General features: G+C 48.4%; 1 protein-coding gene across 1 annotated transcript in view; it reads right to left on the bottom strand.

The window, feature by feature from the left end:
- Positions 1-16818, bottom strand: part of CFAP74 (cilia and flagella associated protein 74) — a 123123-nt gene that overhangs the window by 35237 nt on the left and 71068 nt on the right. Inside the window, 6 exon segments of the mRNA XM_066637397.1 lie at positions 4049-4177; positions 8365-8486; positions 10056-10178; positions 10994-11115; positions 14655-14799; positions 16067-16243. Of these exon segments, the coding sequence (XP_066493494.1) occupies positions 4049-4177; positions 8365-8486; positions 10056-10178; positions 10994-11115; positions 14655-14799; positions 16067-16243 (818 nt within the window).

Raw genomic sequence — 16818 nt, forward strand, 5'->3', positions numbered from 1 at the left:
AGGGCAGCCCAATGCAGAGTACGTTGCAGTAATTATTCACAAAGTAAGTAAGGCTACAGTCCTAGACACACTTACAGTGGGCCCTCTGCATCCACGAGGGATCTGTGATCTCCCACAGATGCTGAATACCATGGATAACGAAATCTGGGGAGGGGGTTGTGCTGGCAAACCAGAAGCGCCTTTCAGAAGCGTCCGGGAAGCCTTCTGAGATTCAGGGAGGTTGCACGCAGCCTCCAGCCATGGGCTGGGCATCCGTGGATATTCAAATCCACAGATGTCGAGCCCACAGGTAAGGACGGTCCACTGTACCTTGGAATGAATCCCATTGAATTCAATGGAGCTTACATCATGCACTGAATTGCACTGTCAGACTCCCAGTCTGCTTCTTCCTGCCCGAACCGCCTGTCTGGTTATGGTCAGCCGCACATGTGCAGAGACCAAAATTCTGGTGGCCCCCAGATGGCTGGCAGTCATCTGGCAAGCAAGATGACAGCCAGCCCAAAAAAAAAAAAAATGTCATCTTCTCCCCCAATGTGACTAACAGTCAGAAAAATACAGAAGGGCACTTATGAAACAGAACCACCTTCTGCCAGTAGAGTCTGCCTGGGATTTCCATACATTCCCCCCCATTAACAGTTTTAAGCCAAGCTGTGTGCCTTTCTCCACTTGACAAAACTGCAGCAGTGTTTCACAACATTTGAAGTGCAGGGCCTGGGAGCTGTCATAATAGCACCAACTCTGTCTCGACAAGAGGACGGGAATTTACTCGGCAAGAAAAGCACGGCAAAGCCTGGCAATTTGTTCTGGTTGGGATCCAAAGAACAGCACGAACACATACGGCTGCCTTTTGCCACGTCGGAACACAGGTTTCTACCACTCAGCGTTGGTGACACTGACCGCCGTCCAGGATTTCAGATGGCGGTCTTTTCCAGCACCACCAGGAAGTACCACGAATGGAACATGAGCCTTCTGCAAGCAAAGCAAGGGCTCCATCACTGCCCTATGGATACTACTGATGAACATAGGAAGCTTCCTACTGAGTCTGGCCCTTGATCCATCTAGCTCAGTATAGTCAGCACTGACTGGCAGCAGCTCTCTAAGCCCAGGTGGGGTTCTTTCCCAATACATCTGGAGATGACAGGGATTGAAACAAGTAGTCTACCGTCAGTCAGCCTGTAAAGAAAGCCGACTGTGACAGTTGCTTCCAACAGCAGATTGAAAGGGCAGTAGGGTGTATTCTTTGTCCCCACAGTGACCCTAACCACCTCCATCTGGCCCCCACCCAGCAGTATGGCACACAAGCCACTCTTGCAGTGGCTTCTTCTCCTCCTCCTCTTACTCCCTGGAATTTAAAATGAAGCAGGAGAGAGAGAGAGAGAGAGAGAGAGAAACACCAGGGACAGAGTGGAGATGCAACTGGCCATCTTGGTTCTTGCCACACGAAGAGGCAAGGGTTTCCGGTTTTGCCATGGTGGTCGGACAGACAAGCACCACTATGTGATTTCATCACGTTTGAGAAGGCACCTTTCCGTGTTGCCCACTCAACCTCCTGCTGGAAGGTAATTTCCACAATGTGGCTGTCATGCAAGGAAAGCATCCCTGCACAGGAATGTGATCCAAATCAATTTCCTTCTTGGACAGCTGGTACCTTGCAATTATGTCAAGAGGGAGAACAGCCAGAAATTTGGTAAGCAGAGGGAAAAACTCTGACGGCCCTTCCACGTGAGATGAACAACTGAGAATCTCGAAAAGCTCATTTCTTGCTTTGTTTACACATCGCTCCGCCCTGAACAATTCATTCATCTTTTACCCCGAGCACAGGGATATTGCCACATCTGTTCTGCCACGCTCTATTGGTCAAAGTCAGGCAGTTATGAGAGTGAGGTTCATTGCTCAGCTTGCAACATGAGGGCCCAATTCAAGTAGAAGGTAGGTCAGGATCTGCTGGTAGATTTCTAGTGAGCTGCAGTGGGTCAGCAAGGGTTTTTCACCCTGCTAGTCTAACAATAGCAACAACGGCAGAAGAAACACAAAACAAGGGAAGGCTCTAAGCCTAAGCACACTTGCTTGTCCAATTTAATGGACAAGCTGCATCTCTCTGAGTCTCAGTGTTCCCCAGCTGTAAAATGGGCCTGTATGCTTAAGAGTGCCACCATGACTTAACATCGCAAAATATAAGAAAGTCTCTGCCACAGCTGGCCTTGCGCCAATTGCTCATTCATCTGCCTCAGTGTTCCCACCTTAAAAAGTTAAAAGATATGCTGGTGATTAGACCCCCAGGTTCGGAGAAGCAAATCTGCGACTAGTCGAGAAACTCAGGCAAAGGTCTTCAAGCCCAGGAAATCCAAGTTTCTCAGGTTCTCAGGGCTGAAGAGCTGCAATTCCAGCTCTGGCCACTGTGAGGGTGGCACTGCAGTGCAGCAGAATTCAGGCAAATAATTCCCTCTGCCTGGGGCTGGAGGAGAGATTAAGATGCCTGAGCCCTGTTAACGGAATCCCGGATTTGAGACCCCCAGCGCCTTCCAGCGCTGTAATTACAATACTTAGCTTAATACACGTTTTAGTTGCTTTGTATTTTTGTGACTTGCATGTTCTTCAGGACCGTTTAAATCTTATTTATATAAATTATTACAAGCTGCTGGGGGAAGTTTGCCCACTGAGGTAGAAAGGCAGGTTCTAAGTATTGTATTGTTGGCATCCTTCAGTCTCGGAAGACCATGGTGTCACGCTCTGAATGGTGGTTCTGGAACAGAGTGTCTTCTCCAGTGCGTGAAGCCTGGGTAAGGTAGGTATGGAGGATAGGCTGTTACCCATGCAGCAAATCCCCCCTCTCCACGTCGCTGAAATGGTCCAATGGAAAGGCAGAGGCCAATACGGTTGGTTCCAGCGGCGTCGCAGGAGTTGCCAGAACGTGACTGTGTTCAGCCATGAACTGCCTCAGGGACTCCGGCTCCAGATTTTGCCTCGAGGTTGACTCCTGAAGCCTTTTCCATAACTGGATGTAGCCACAAGGCAGTGGAGGTTTGGGATCAGAGTTTTCCTTCTCTCAGATGAGCTGCCTTCCCAGGCTGACGAGTCCCATCTACCAGGTGGCAGTTTAGTTGCCTCTTATGACAAGTACAGCCAAACTCAGGGCCTATTCTTATCCCCAGCCCCCAGGAGTCGGTTCTAAGTAGATTCCAACAAAATTAAATAAATTGCTCTAGTTCTCGCATGGAGCAACTATTGAAGCCAAACTTGGAATTTTTCCCTGCTCACAGGGACTTTTTGAAGATACTTTTTGAAGTGGTGCTTCTCTTATATTTAGCAGGGAGAGAGTAAATGTCCCTCTTTGCCCCAGCACAGTGTCTTTTCTAGTGGCTGCTTGCTGCTGTCTCGTCTGCATCTTTTTAGATTGTGAGCCCCTTTGGGACTGAGAGGCATTTAGTTATTTGATTTTGTCTGTACACAGCTTTGTGAACTTTTTTCGTTGAAAAGAAGTGTACAGGTGTGCCCCCGTATCCGTGGGGGTTCTGTTCCGGAACACCCCGTGGTTATGTGAAACCACAGATACAGGCAAACGCCTCCCTCCCACCCTCCGGAAGCAAGGGCAGCTCTACTCCCCTCACCTCTGAACAGTCCTCTGAGGCCAGACATTCATCTGTGGCATCTGCTGGCCTCAGACCGAGCCTGACAGTTTAAAAAAAATGCAACTTCCGGTTTCTCTGTAAAACTGGAAGTGAAGTATTTCATGCCTTACAAAGCACTAGGAGGCCCAGGGAAGCTCCAGGGAGGGCGTGCGCAGGGGACACATGGGGGGGGGGGCTGAAGACCCAAACCGTAGATAAGTGAATCCACTGATACAGGATCTGCGGATATGGGCCCCCCCTATATAAATATTGTAAATTCATCAGTCTTATTCTTATTCATCATCCAGGAAGCTGCCTTCTCCTGAGTTAAACCATTATTCCAAGTTGGTCAGTATTGCCAGTTCTGAATGAATGCAACAGGATTTGAACCTGGGACCTTCAGCATGCAATGCTCTGTCTGTAGGGCGATGACCCCCTACCTTGGCTGGAACTTCAGCTGAACACTGAAGGAGGACTGGGATTGAATGTAGCCTGTCTTGGGAAGCAACTCCATGTGATTGGCCAGTTCCTTGCAAACGGGAAACTCCAGGCGCAGTGCACTCGTCGCCCTGCACAAAAGAGAAAAGCAAAACCTCAGCAGCAAACAGGCAAGACTTTGTTATCAATATACAAATTCACCCAAGCCCTTACATCAGCATTTAAAGCCCCAATCTCTGGCCCAGCTTTTAATACTTGTGTTGGCAACCTTCAGTCTCGGAAGATTATGGTATAGCGCTCTGAATGGTGGTTCTGGCACAGTGTCTAGTGTGGCTGTAAAGGCCGATTAGGGAATGACAATCCCTTCCACACTGGGAGCAAGTGTAGTCTGTCCCCAGTCTGTCTCCCTGGCTATGGGCCTTCCTTCTTTGCCTCTTTGCCTCAGTCTGTTGGCTAAGTGTCTCTTCAAACTGGGAAAGGCCATGCTGCACAGCCTGCCTCCAAGCGGGTCACTCAGAGGCCAGGGTTTCCCACCTGTTGAAGGCCTTCAGATCCCTCTTGCAGATGTCCTTGTATTGCAGCTGTGGTCTACCTGTAGGGCGCTTTCCTTGCACGAGTTCTCCATAGAGGAGATCCTTTGAGATCCGGCCATCATCCATTCTCATGACATGACAACAATTAATACTTAATTGCAGCATTTAATACTAATTTTATTCTTGGTTGCAGTGATGTTTTTGTTACCCTGCTTTCCAAAAGGGAAAAGTGAGGTAGAAATTAGTTAAACAAGCACTGCTGCCCGCGTGGCATACTGCAAGGGGTAGACCCCTGACTGGACGAGGCTCACAATCTAAAATGGAGACAAAGGAAGGAGCAGAGAGAAATGAAGATGGCATAAGTAGGTGAAAATATAGGTGGACATTTCAGTTACTACGCCTTGGGCATATTAGTCACAGCAGGTGTGGGGACTAGGCAGCTGGGATGGTAGGTGTTGTGGAGGAATATCAAAGATAAGAACATAAGAACAGCCCCACTGGATCAGGCCAAAGGCCCATCTAGTCCAGCTTCCTGTATCTCACAGTGGCCCACCAAATGCCCCAGGGAGCACACCAGATAACAAGAGACCTGCAAGGCTTCCTGGGAATTGTAGTTAAGAACATAAGAACAGCCCCACTGGATCAGGCCATAGGCCCATCTAGTCCAGCTTCCTGGATCTCACAGCGGCCCACCAAATGCCCCAGGGAGCACACCAGATAACAAGAGACCTGCAAGGCTTCCTGGGAATTGTAGTTAAGAACATAAGAACAGCCCCACTGGATCAGGCCATAGGCCCATCTAGTCCAGCTTCCTGGATCTCACAGCGGCCCACCAAATGCCCCAGGGAGCACACCTGGTAACAAGAGACCTGCAAGGCTTCCTGGGAATTGTAGTTAAGAACCTAAGAACAGTCCCACTGGATCAGGCCATAGGCCCATCTAGTACAGCTTCCTGTATCTCACAGTGGCCCACCAAATGCCCCAGGGAGCACACCAGATACCAGGTGTTTAAATCCCCTTTTAAAGGATCCAAGAAGGGTTATGGAAGTAGTTCCAGGCATAGTGAGTGGCAAGGGAGAACAAGCAGAGGTGTCCAAGGGAGCAAGAGATCTTTGCATGGATTTGGACAGTGTTTCTCGAAAGTGTGCTCCTAGGAGCACTGAGGCTCCCCGAGACCTTTTAGGGGCTCCCTGAGACCGCCATCTGTGGCCACCATCTGCTTAGCACTGCACCACTCTGCACACGCTCTGGTGCTCTGGGGTTCACCAAGACTCAATTTAGGAGTGCCTAGAGCTTTTGAGACCAACACAGTTTAAGAACCACTGGTCAGTGACGTAGCTACACGGGAACAGCACGGTAAGCACTGCAGGCACCGCAACACGCCGTGCACAGCCTCTCCCATGCGCAGCTGGAGCCGTTTTGGGGCAGCGACAGCAACGTGTTGCCTTAACGAAGGCTGCAAGCAGGAACATGAGAGCAAAGCAGTAAGGGGAAAAGGCACAGTTGCGTGGGGAGGGGGCTTCGCAGACAAGAATGAGCTGGATTTAAGGGCAGACACGAAGCCAAATCAGGGACTTCAAGAGGGACGTGGTGTGATCAGAGAGATCAAATTATTTTGGCAGCAATGCAGAAATACAGGACACGAAAACACCAACTTTTTAAGAAAACAGTTGCCTCGTTTCTCCCCAGCCACAGCCAAGCAGGTCCTTCAGCAAAAAGAATTTCTCTACAGCAAACCCTGGACTAGAGGCAGTGCTAGGGGGATGCGGGGAGAGGGGGGTGCAGGGGGTGACATGCATTGGGTGACGTGCACAGGGGGTGACACCACTACTGGCCAAAATTTTTAAAATCTTGGTACGTTTAAATAATACCATAATGTTATACATCAATCAATGTGTGATTTCATGCAGAATGCAATGAAAGAAACCACACTGAAATATCTCTATTCCATCAAAAGTTATAGCCAAAAAACCAGTGGAGGCCGGGCAATGGTACATCACTACAGCCATCGCCCAGGGGGCTGCCCCACCCGCTGCATGGCAGGATGCCTCCTGCACCAGGTAAAGCAAGCCCTAGGGCAGTCCACTGCCCTGGACTGGGCCAAAGGTATTCAACTCAGGCAGGATTAGAGCTGCCGGCACCTGTGGTTTCAGAGCCAGTGCTTGGACCACAACAGCAGCCAATTCTCGGAAGCTATCCTGATGCTGGAGAGGGAGCTTTCACCCTGCACAGGGCGCTCAGTGCAGACAACAGAACCTAAAGACAGCGGACAAGGAGGGGCGTCCGGCTTTTGCAAGGAACTGAGGTGCAGATCAGGACTGGGGTTAAACGATGTGGTCACTTTGCGACAGGAGCACTTCAAAACCGGGGACTCAAGCTGTCAGGACGCCTTGGAAATTGGACGGATAGAAAAAGTTACTCAGCCTCTGCGTTTATAATCCCGTCTCTGGGAGCGGTGGGTTATCTAGACCCAGGAAAAAAAACCTCTTACGCAACTCAGTCCTTGTCACATCTGTAAGCTGAATTTCTGTGATAACAGATTTACTCATTTCCTTCCCACTGTGAAGAGTCCTGGCTGTGTCTAATTCTGGTAAGGCGTTTAGGATGCATGCCTTTCAACAGAAATAGCCACCCAAAAATTTTATATATATATATATAAACATTTACAATAATAATAATTAAAAGGGAAAAAAAACCAATCGTATTTGCTTGCATTTAAAATAGAATCTAAACACAGCGGGAAAGAAAAGAAAGACCGAAATAGTAACACTCAGCATCTAGCTGGCAGAAACCATGGATTGAAAGAGGGAGCTGACAATCACCACTGCTCAGAGGAGCTGATACAGAACCAAAAAAAGCTAAGATTTAGCATGGAGAGAGAGAGAGAGAGAGAGAGAGAGAGAGAGAGAGAGAGACAGAGAGCAACAAAATTGCCTGTCTGAAATCCTAAAGAGCTGCTGCCAGTCTGTGGTGTGCTGACAGTATTGGGCAGGGTGGACAAAAGTCTGACTCAGTCATAAGCAGCTTCAAATGTTTATAGAACATTGGTGGGTTGTGTGTGTGCCTGGGTGAAATTAAGTTGGTTGCCAAAGATCACAGCTAGAGTCCCTTTCCAAAACTGGAGACTTTCCTGATTTGTACCTCAATCTCTCCGCCACGATGCTACATAAGAACATAAGAACAGCCTCACTGGATCAGGCCATAGGCCCATCTAGTCCAGCTTCCTGTATCTCACAGCGGCCCTCCAAATGCCCCAGGGAGCACACCAGATAACAAGAGACCTCATCCTGGTGCCCTCCCTTGCATCTGGCACTCTGATACATAGCCCATTTCTAAAATCAGGAGGTTGCGCATACACATCATGGCTTGTACCCCGTGATGTATTTTTCCACCAGAAACCTGTCCAATCCCCTTTTAAAGGCGTCCAGGCCAGTCGCCATCACCACAGCCTGTGGCAAAGAGTTCCACAGACCAACCACAAGCTGAGTAAAGAAATATTTTCTTTTGTCTGTTCTAACTCTCCCAACACTCAATTTTAGTGGATGTCCCCTGGTTCTGGTGTTATGTGAGTGTGTAAAGAGCATCTCCCTATCCACTCTGTCCATCCCCTGCATAATTTTGTATGTCTCAATCATGTCCCCCCTCAGGCGTCTCTTTTCTAGGCTGAAGCAAGGATTCAGGCGTCTCTTCTACACCGGCTAGAAGCAAGGATTCCGAAATGAATTGGTGTTAAGCCGCAAGAAGTCAAAAAACGAAGGAAGGAGGCACATCGTCCAATCACCCACCTGCTTTGAACCACGATGCAGTCCTGATAAAGCCGGTCGTACATGCAGATTTTGAGGTCCACATCCGGATTGGTCACCCACACCGGCAAAGCCACTGCGACAGCAACTGCTCTGAAGCGTAACTAAAACGTGAACACGTGCACAATTAAAGGCCGGGCCAGCACTCTGGACACCCTGAAAGCACAGAGGTTCAGTCACTTCCTCCAAACTTGAGGGGTCTCCAGACCAGATAAGACAATAGCCTTGATGTGCCTGCTCCATTCATGTATAAGAATGAAGACCACGGTGCACAATGCAGGGCAGCTGAACTTACTCCTACTAACTGGGCAAAGAGGTTTCTTCCAAAGCAGGGACTTTCTTATACTTAGCAGAGGGAGGTCAATTGTCCTTATTCACCCCCAGCATTAGCATGGACAGGGCTGGTCCAGTTCTGGGGTCTTCTGGCTGACAGGACAGATTCTTGTCTGGAGCTGGGGAGTGAGCCTAGGAGTGGTCCAACTCCTGATCCGACTACTTCCCCCTGGGTCAAACTTTGAGCAGAGGGCTTGAGACAGGGAGCACACTCAGGACTGCCACAAACTCATGTTCCCATGCCCTACAAACTAGTTGGCGCCCTGCCCATGGAGGTCCATTTTAAAGCAGGGTTTTGCCCATTTTGAAATTTCCATCTGGTTTCTCCAATTTTCCATTTGTGAACAGGAGCCATGTTTCTTCTGTAAACATAAGCTTGCTTCTCAAACTAAAGGTTTCAAGCCTATACACCGGGGTGCCCAAACCCCGGCCCTGGGGCCACTTGCGGCCCTCGAGGCCTCTCAATGTGGCCCTCAGGGAGCCCCCCGTCTCCAATGAGCCTCTGACCCTCTGGAGATTTGTTGTAGCCCACACTGGCCTGATGCAACTGCTCTTAGCGTGAGGGCGACTGTTTGACCTCTCGTGTGAGCTGTGGGATGAGGGTTTCTTCCACTGCTTGCTGTTTCACGTCTGTGATGCAGCAGCGGCAGCAAAGGAAAGGCTGGCCTTGCTTTGTGCAAGGCCCTTTATAGGCCTTGAGCTATTGCAAGACCTTCATTCATTCATATAAGTTCATCTTTAATACATATATTTATGTAAACGTATGTAAATTTATTCAAATTTTAAATGTAAGTTAATTCTTTTTTTTTCCCCGGCCCCCGACACAATGTCAGAGAGCTGATGTGGCCCTCCTGCCAAAAACTTTGGACACCCCTGCTATACACCATTACCTAGGAGTGAGTCTCTTAATTCAATGGGGCTTACTTCTGAGTAGAGACTCATGGGACAATGCTGTAGATCATTCTCGTGTCACATTAGCTGACATTCCTGGTTTCGGTTTTGTTTTCTCCATATCTACAAGTGTGGAGGTGATATCCCCCCACACACCCCTGCCTACTGCACCGGCAAATGTGATGAAGTGGACTGTAATCTATGAAAGTTGATAATGAATTTGCTCACACAACTCCTTGCTTGCCTACTACATGCTGACACACTGAAACCAGATGCTTGGATTGGAAAATGACAAACAGACAAAATCAGTGGGCAGAGCAACCGAAAATGAGGGGGTTCATCTAGCCATGGCAGGTCCTTGAGCTCATCGCATTAAAATTTGGGGGAAAGCTTTGCACCTTTTCCTTGAACACATGCTAATGGGGGGAGGGACAGGGAAAAAGACTCACTGGTTTGCAGTCCGGGTTCTCAAAGATAATTTCAAATTCAGCGTGAGCGTCTCCAGGAATTAATGGAGTGAAAATAACCTGGAGTTTGAAGGAGCTGAAGGGTCCAATATCACCCTCGGTAACCTGCATGGCAAACAAGGAAGAAGACACAGGAGTTTGGCTTGCTCAAGCTGGCTCGTGGTTAATTGCTGACCTTCAGTTTCTTGGTTGTGATGCTGCTTTTCTCCCCCACTGTTTTGGAGAGCTTTATCCTTCCAAACTTCAAGGGACTTATATAAACAATATTGCTAGTTGCATATTGCACCAAACACACATGGAGGGTGAGCGGGTTTTTTTCCAGAAGCGCTCAGACTTTGTTCGATGGAAGATCATCCCCTGGCAAGAACACACAGTACTGAAGCCCGAGGGCCAAACTGGACAAGAATGTCCATTGCAGAATTCAGCTCTACATCTTGAGTTTTAACATAAACAATAAGGTTAGGGACTACAGTGCTCTCTCACTCTCTCTTCCCCTCTCCCTCTCTCATTATTTACATTAACAACAAAAAATCAAGCATGCAGACTCCAATGACTAGTGCTAGCACCTCCCATGAACTTCTCTTAGCCTCAGTCTTCCCCATCTGCAATATGGGGATATTTATATTTTCGTACCTTACAGGGTTTTTGTAAGGACAGCAACAGAAGAACACACAGGAAGCACTCGGTACACTTGGAAAATGTGATACAAATGCTGATTCATCCTTAATCAAGACAGGAAATTAACAGTAGGAGGGATTCATGTGCCCACCATACGCACATCCCACATTGGGGACTTCTTGCTCTCTATATGCACGTGTATGCGTATGCACGAGGGGGACTGCTGCCCATTCAATGCAACAATATATATAAAATTCTTACTTATGCTTGTAAAACAATAAAATTTTTCATCATGCTGTTACCTTGCCCAGCTGAATTTCAGCCAGTTCTTCCTTCGACTGGCATTCTAGAGGGCTCAAGTCCAATGAAGGAGATGCCTTTTCTCCAGTTATATCCAGCTCGGAAGCAATCTGACCAAACTGTTCTAGAGGACAGACAAACGAGGACCTGTATTATTAAATTAACAATTAACCCTGACCCCTTAAAATCCTTACCCGTCTCTAGAAGGCAAGCATGCACTCCCGGACAAAAACATCCCAGCCAAAGACGGCTGACTTCTGCAGAAAACTCTTTGAAGGCCATTTCTCCTTACACGGGACCCCAGTGTATAGGAAAGATTTTCGTGGCCATAAGGGAGTACTCTGTTCCCTGCTGTTCATTTCCGCCTTCTAAGCGCAAGTGCTCGTGCGACGCTTTCCAGTCCAGCAATCACTCCTGTGAGTAATTCTCCCAGGCTTGGATGCCAACAGGAATGTAACCCCCAAACGTTTGTGTCGCAGACACGAACTGGTTCCCACAATAATAATAGTTACTTTTGCATATTTATAGCAAAATTTGAATTTCTTGGATCAAGAATGCAACCTGAAGTGTGTTCAGCTCCCCCTCTTCCCCTCAGTTCTAGTGGGAAGTTGTGATGTAAACATCCTAGCCTTGCTATTATTTAAGCCTTGTATTATTGTATCGTTATTTATTAGTATTGTTAGGCTTCAGGGCACTGCCCGATCGATCCCAGGAGCAGAAGCAAACCATGACAAGGAACCAGAGTTTAATTTCTGTTTCCTTTTGTGCTTAAACTGTGGTTAAACCACACTTAAATAACAGTTCCAGCATTTCATTGACATATAGAGCTGTGGTTTAATAAAGCCTGGATTTCCTGGGCTCATAAACAGAGGTGGAACGGAGGGGGGGAAACATGGGGACTCACCAGGCCACAGAGATGTAATTACAGCTAGTGTTGTGTCAACTGCAGCGGCATAGCTAGAGGGGGTGCAAAGCACCCAGTTTTGCAGGGAGCCTCACCGTGGCGTGCAAATGGCCCCTCCCCCTCGGAGTCATTCCGGGGCGGTGGGAGCCAAATGGAAGCAAATGTCTGGAATGGCTCTGGAGGGGGAAGGGCCGCTTGCAGTGAGGTTCCCTGCAAACTTAGTGCTTTGAACCCCCCTAGCTACACCACTGGTCCCCTGCACTTGCCCACTGCCTTGCTGTAAACTTTACAACAGTCTTGCCCTTCCCTCCCCTCTCTTCCACACTTCTGTCCTGTTCCTCTTTTCAAATCCAAGGAGTGCAGGAGAAGACCAGTGGCGATGGCAGTAAAGGATGAGGACAGTAGGCGAAATTCTTTGTACCTTGGCATGCCAACAGTACGAGGGATGTGTGGTAGGCAGGGGTGTTCCGCACACTGTCCAGGGACTGTGTGTTTGGAAATTTGAAATATAACCACTGAGCTCTTACTGGCTGTTGGCAACCTTCAGTCTCGGAAGACTCTGGTATCGCGCTCTGGATGGTGGTTCTGGAACAGCGTCTAGTGTGGCTGAAAAGGCCAATTCGGGAGTGGCAATCCCTTCCACACCAGGAGCAAGTGCAGTCTGTCCCTGGTCTGTCTCCCTGGCTATGGGCCTTCCTTCTTTGCCTCTTTGCCTCAGTCTGTTGGCCAAGTGTCTCTTCAAACTGGGAGAGGCCATGCTGCACAGCCTGCCTCCAAGCGGGCCGCTCAGAGGCCAGGGTTTCCCACCTGTTGAGGTCCACTCCTAAGGCCTTCAGATCCCTCTTGCAGATGTCCTTGTATTGCAGCTGTGGTCTACCTGTAGGGCGCTTTCCTTGCACGAGTTCTCCATAGAGGAGATCCTTTGGGGTCCGGCCATCATCCATTCTCACAACATGACCAAGCCAAAGCAGGCGTCTCTGTTTCAGCAGTGCATACATGCTAGGGATTCCAGCTCGTTCCAGGACTGTGTTCTTTGGAACTTTGTCCTGCCAGGTGATGCCGAGGATGTGTCGGAGGCAGCGCATGTGGAATGCGTTCAGTTTCCTCTCCTGTTGTGAGCGAAGAGTCCATGACTCGCTGCAGTACAGAAGTGTACTCAGGACGCAAGCTCTGTAGACCTGGATCTCGGTATGTTCCGTCAGCTTCTTGTTGGACCAGACTCTCTTTGTGAGTCTGGAAAACGTGGTAGCTGCTTTACCGATGCGTTTGTTTAGGTCGGTATCGAGAGAAAGAGTGTCGGAGATTGTTGAGCCAAGGTACACAAAGTCATGGACAACCTCCAGTTCATGTGCAGAGATTGTAATGCAGGCAGGTGAGTCCACATCCTGAACCATGACCTGTGTTTTCCTAACACAGCTCTTACTGAGCTCTTTCTGAGCTCTTTCTGAGCTCTTACTAGGAGAACTGAAATTGCTATGTGGCTGAACCTGTTTATAAAACATGTATATCCATGTTCACAGGTGGCATCCACGGACATCAACGTTCACAATGGAAAGATCTCTACCACGGATTGCTTCATTCCCTCTCCTCCACACACACACACAAATCTATGAAGCAAACCTATCGAAAGCCAAGAGGGCGCAAAAACCCCACGACATTTATCTTTGTGTCACTTTGTTCCTCAAATTGCAGGTTGTAAAAATAAACTCGTCATGAGGTTCTTGCCTCTGAAAGGTGGGTGTTCAGGTAATGAGAGACAAGAATAGTAATAATGATCTGAAATCTCAGGAAGAAAATCCAGAGAGATTTGGAGAGACTTTGCTTTCCCTGATAAGGTTGCCAGTGTACAATCTGAGCGCAATTTTAAGCGTGTTTGTGACCTGTGATGGGACCGAAGCCTGCCAAGAGGAAAAGGGGACTAAACAAAATGCAGTTTGATGATGTAACTATTGTGTGAGACTCAAAGACACCATGGCTGGGAATGCTGCTATTTTTGGGAGATCTGACGCCCCCCCCCCCACTGGTGCTTTGCTCCAGCCATAGTCACGCCATCGCCACCCTGAGTGCTTCAAGAGCACAGAAGGCAATGGACCCATGTCAAAGCCCCAAGTCAGGGATACAACACTTGTTTGGGAACCCAAGATCTCTCCATCCATCCAGTGACATAGCTAGGGGGAGTCAGGAGGTCAATTGCAATGGGTTACACCCTTGGGGGTGCCAGAGGGATGCCTTTCCAGAGGCCTTGCAAGGCCCGAGAGGCCATGTGCAGCCTCCCCAAGACTCAAAAGACCTCAGAGGCCTTCTAGAGGTCTTTGAAAGGCACTTCTGGTTTTAGCAAAAATGGTAAGAGCCTTCTGAAGCCCAGCGAGGCCTCCCCTCACCTCAGACCACCTTCTGGATGCCCCGGAAAGTGATCTGGGCATCTGGTCCCTTGGGGGTGTTAAAATTTTTTTTACCCCCAGGAACCAGATCCCTGCATCCATCAGACTGACTTGGGGGTAAGCACAACTCTTGCCCCAGATCATAGCTTGAGCCCCTCCAAGTCATCTACAAAGTTGTAGCAGGCGCCTAGGGAGATTTGAAGGTCTCCCTATTTGCCTCTGTCATTGGGCTAGCCCCAGTCCTGAGCTCCTTCACCATGGGTCTTCGAGTTGGGGGGGGGGAGAGCCATGGCAGAGACAAAGGCAGCCTGCTCAAGACATTTCCCCGTTACCCATACAACAGGAATTCACATTTCATTTCATGAACCAGAATCTTACCGGTATTATGAGTTGGAGGGGTGAGCTGGATAACTTTTTCAAGGTGGGAAAAAGAGACAGTTTCCTTCTCAGGAAAGAAGGGCCCCGAACTACGGCTACTTCCACGTTTCACGCTGGAGATTTTCTCATCTGAAGGCTCAAAGATCTAAGGAGAAGAGTTACGCAGAGCTGTTTTATTTTGGGCTCTCCTACCAGTCGACTTTTTAATTACAGCGAACCCTCAATTTATCGGATCTAACAGGACGGAAAGGGGTATTGCTTCAGGCTGAAAGCCCACTACATCCAAATGCCTTTCTGACAATGCACAAATGTGACTAGTTTTTGAAGAGACTGACAGTATCTGTTGCTTCTGAAGTCTGTTACATGGAGGGCTTGCTGCATTTTTGGATGCCCTCAGTGGGGCCTAAAGCTGGAGATTCAGTCCCAACAACTGCAGTGAAAACAGGATGCGGATTAAAGAGCAGCTTACAAACAACACAACTGTGTTCATTGCTTGGAAGTGTTTGCTGATTGGTAGGGAGAAGGCGGAGGAGACACTGACATCAGATATTGCCCGTTCGCAAGTTCAATCAAAAAGCTTCTTTTTCCTAGATCAGACCAGTGGTCTGTCTAGCCCAGTTTCAGAAGCATAAGAACATCAGCCCTGCTGGATCAGGCCAAAGGCCCATCTAGTCCAGCTTCCTGTACCTCACAGTGGCCCACCAGATGTCTCAGGGAGCACACAAGGCAACAAGAGACCTGCATCCTGTTGCCACTCCTTTGCACCTGGCATTCAGAGACAAGCAACCACTGAAACGCAGTCATCATGACATGAAACCTGTGCTGGACTTTTCCTCCAGCAATCTGTCCAATTTAAAGGCATCTAGGCCAGGTGTCATCACCACATACTGTGGCATGGAGTTGCACAGATTAATTTTGGGCTGGACTCTTCTTTCCCAACCAATACAATGTTTATAAAAAAAAAAAAAAAAAAGGACTGAGCTACAAATCTGAAAGTCTTTGAAAAAGGACATCCAGCTCAATTCTACATGCACGTACACAAACTTTGTTCATCCGGCTCAATGAAGACAACCCAGACTGGCAGCAACATACCAGGGTTTCAGAGGAGGGTCTGCCTCAACCACACCTGGAGATGCTGCCAGGAATTGAACCAGGGAGATTCCTAATGCCAGGCAGGTGAGCGAACACCAAGCAAGGGCCCTATCCCCAAAAGATAGGCAAGACTTTGTAGACAACTGTTTCAGAAAAAGAAATAGAGTCCCTCTTCCTAGTCGGTGCAAGGAAAGTGCCGGTGTCCGCGTATCACCCAGGAAGGAGGACCTACAGACTGTTTAAAACCTCCCCCCCCCATATCTGCTGATCGATGCTGTTTAGAGGCGCTAAGCCCATCCAAGGAGTTTAAGCAAACTCACCATAATCGAGCTGAAGGACGGCAGCACTGGTACAGCCTGTGTCACGTCGGGGCCAGCTGATCTGCGGAGCCGGAATCGCGTTCCCAGGGCTCCACTGTTCGTCAAGGTGATGGTCCGTGAAATTGTCTCTCCCACCACATGAGTGCCAAAGTCAATGAGCTCTTTATCTAATGCCAGCTGTAAAGACAGGATGGGAAGGGGGAGGGGGGGAAAAGAAGCATAATTACCACTGTCCTATATAGGCAGGAATGTCAGTTAAACTAACATCTACCATCTCAAGCACGTCCTTAGATTTCTCATTGCCGCTTGGAAAGGCAAAGTCACAGAGGGCTGGCTTCTCCCCCCACCTCCCTTTGACTTCTGTATAGAAACTACCTCATTTTAGCAAACAAAAGGAAGGGCTTTGTTTTTTTTCAGGCTGAGCCTCTCTTGTACCATTTCTGTGCAAGGGGTTGATAAGAAGGGAAGAAAAAAAAAAAGATCAACTTAAAAGAAAATAAACATTCTAAGCAATCCATGTCGCAACACATTTGGGGGAGGAAGCAAATAAAGGGCTTCAAGTGTCAAGAGGGAGGCAGATTTTTTTTATCCCCCCCCCTGCACGTACACCCCCACCCATGATTTATCCAGGTTCTCCAAGCCCCCACTCTGTTTTCTTTCTTGCATCAATATTTTGATTGTAAGTTCCTTGGGACAGGGATTTATCCTTTTTGATTAATGTAAAGGGCCACGTACATGAATAGCACACTATA

Source organism: Tiliqua scincoides, chromosome 9 (genome assembly GCF_035046505.1).
Source record: "Tiliqua scincoides isolate rTilSci1 chromosome 9, rTilSci1.hap2, whole genome shotgun sequence".
NCBI lineage: Eukaryota > Metazoa > Chordata > Lepidosauria > Squamata > Scincidae > Tiliqua > Tiliqua scincoides.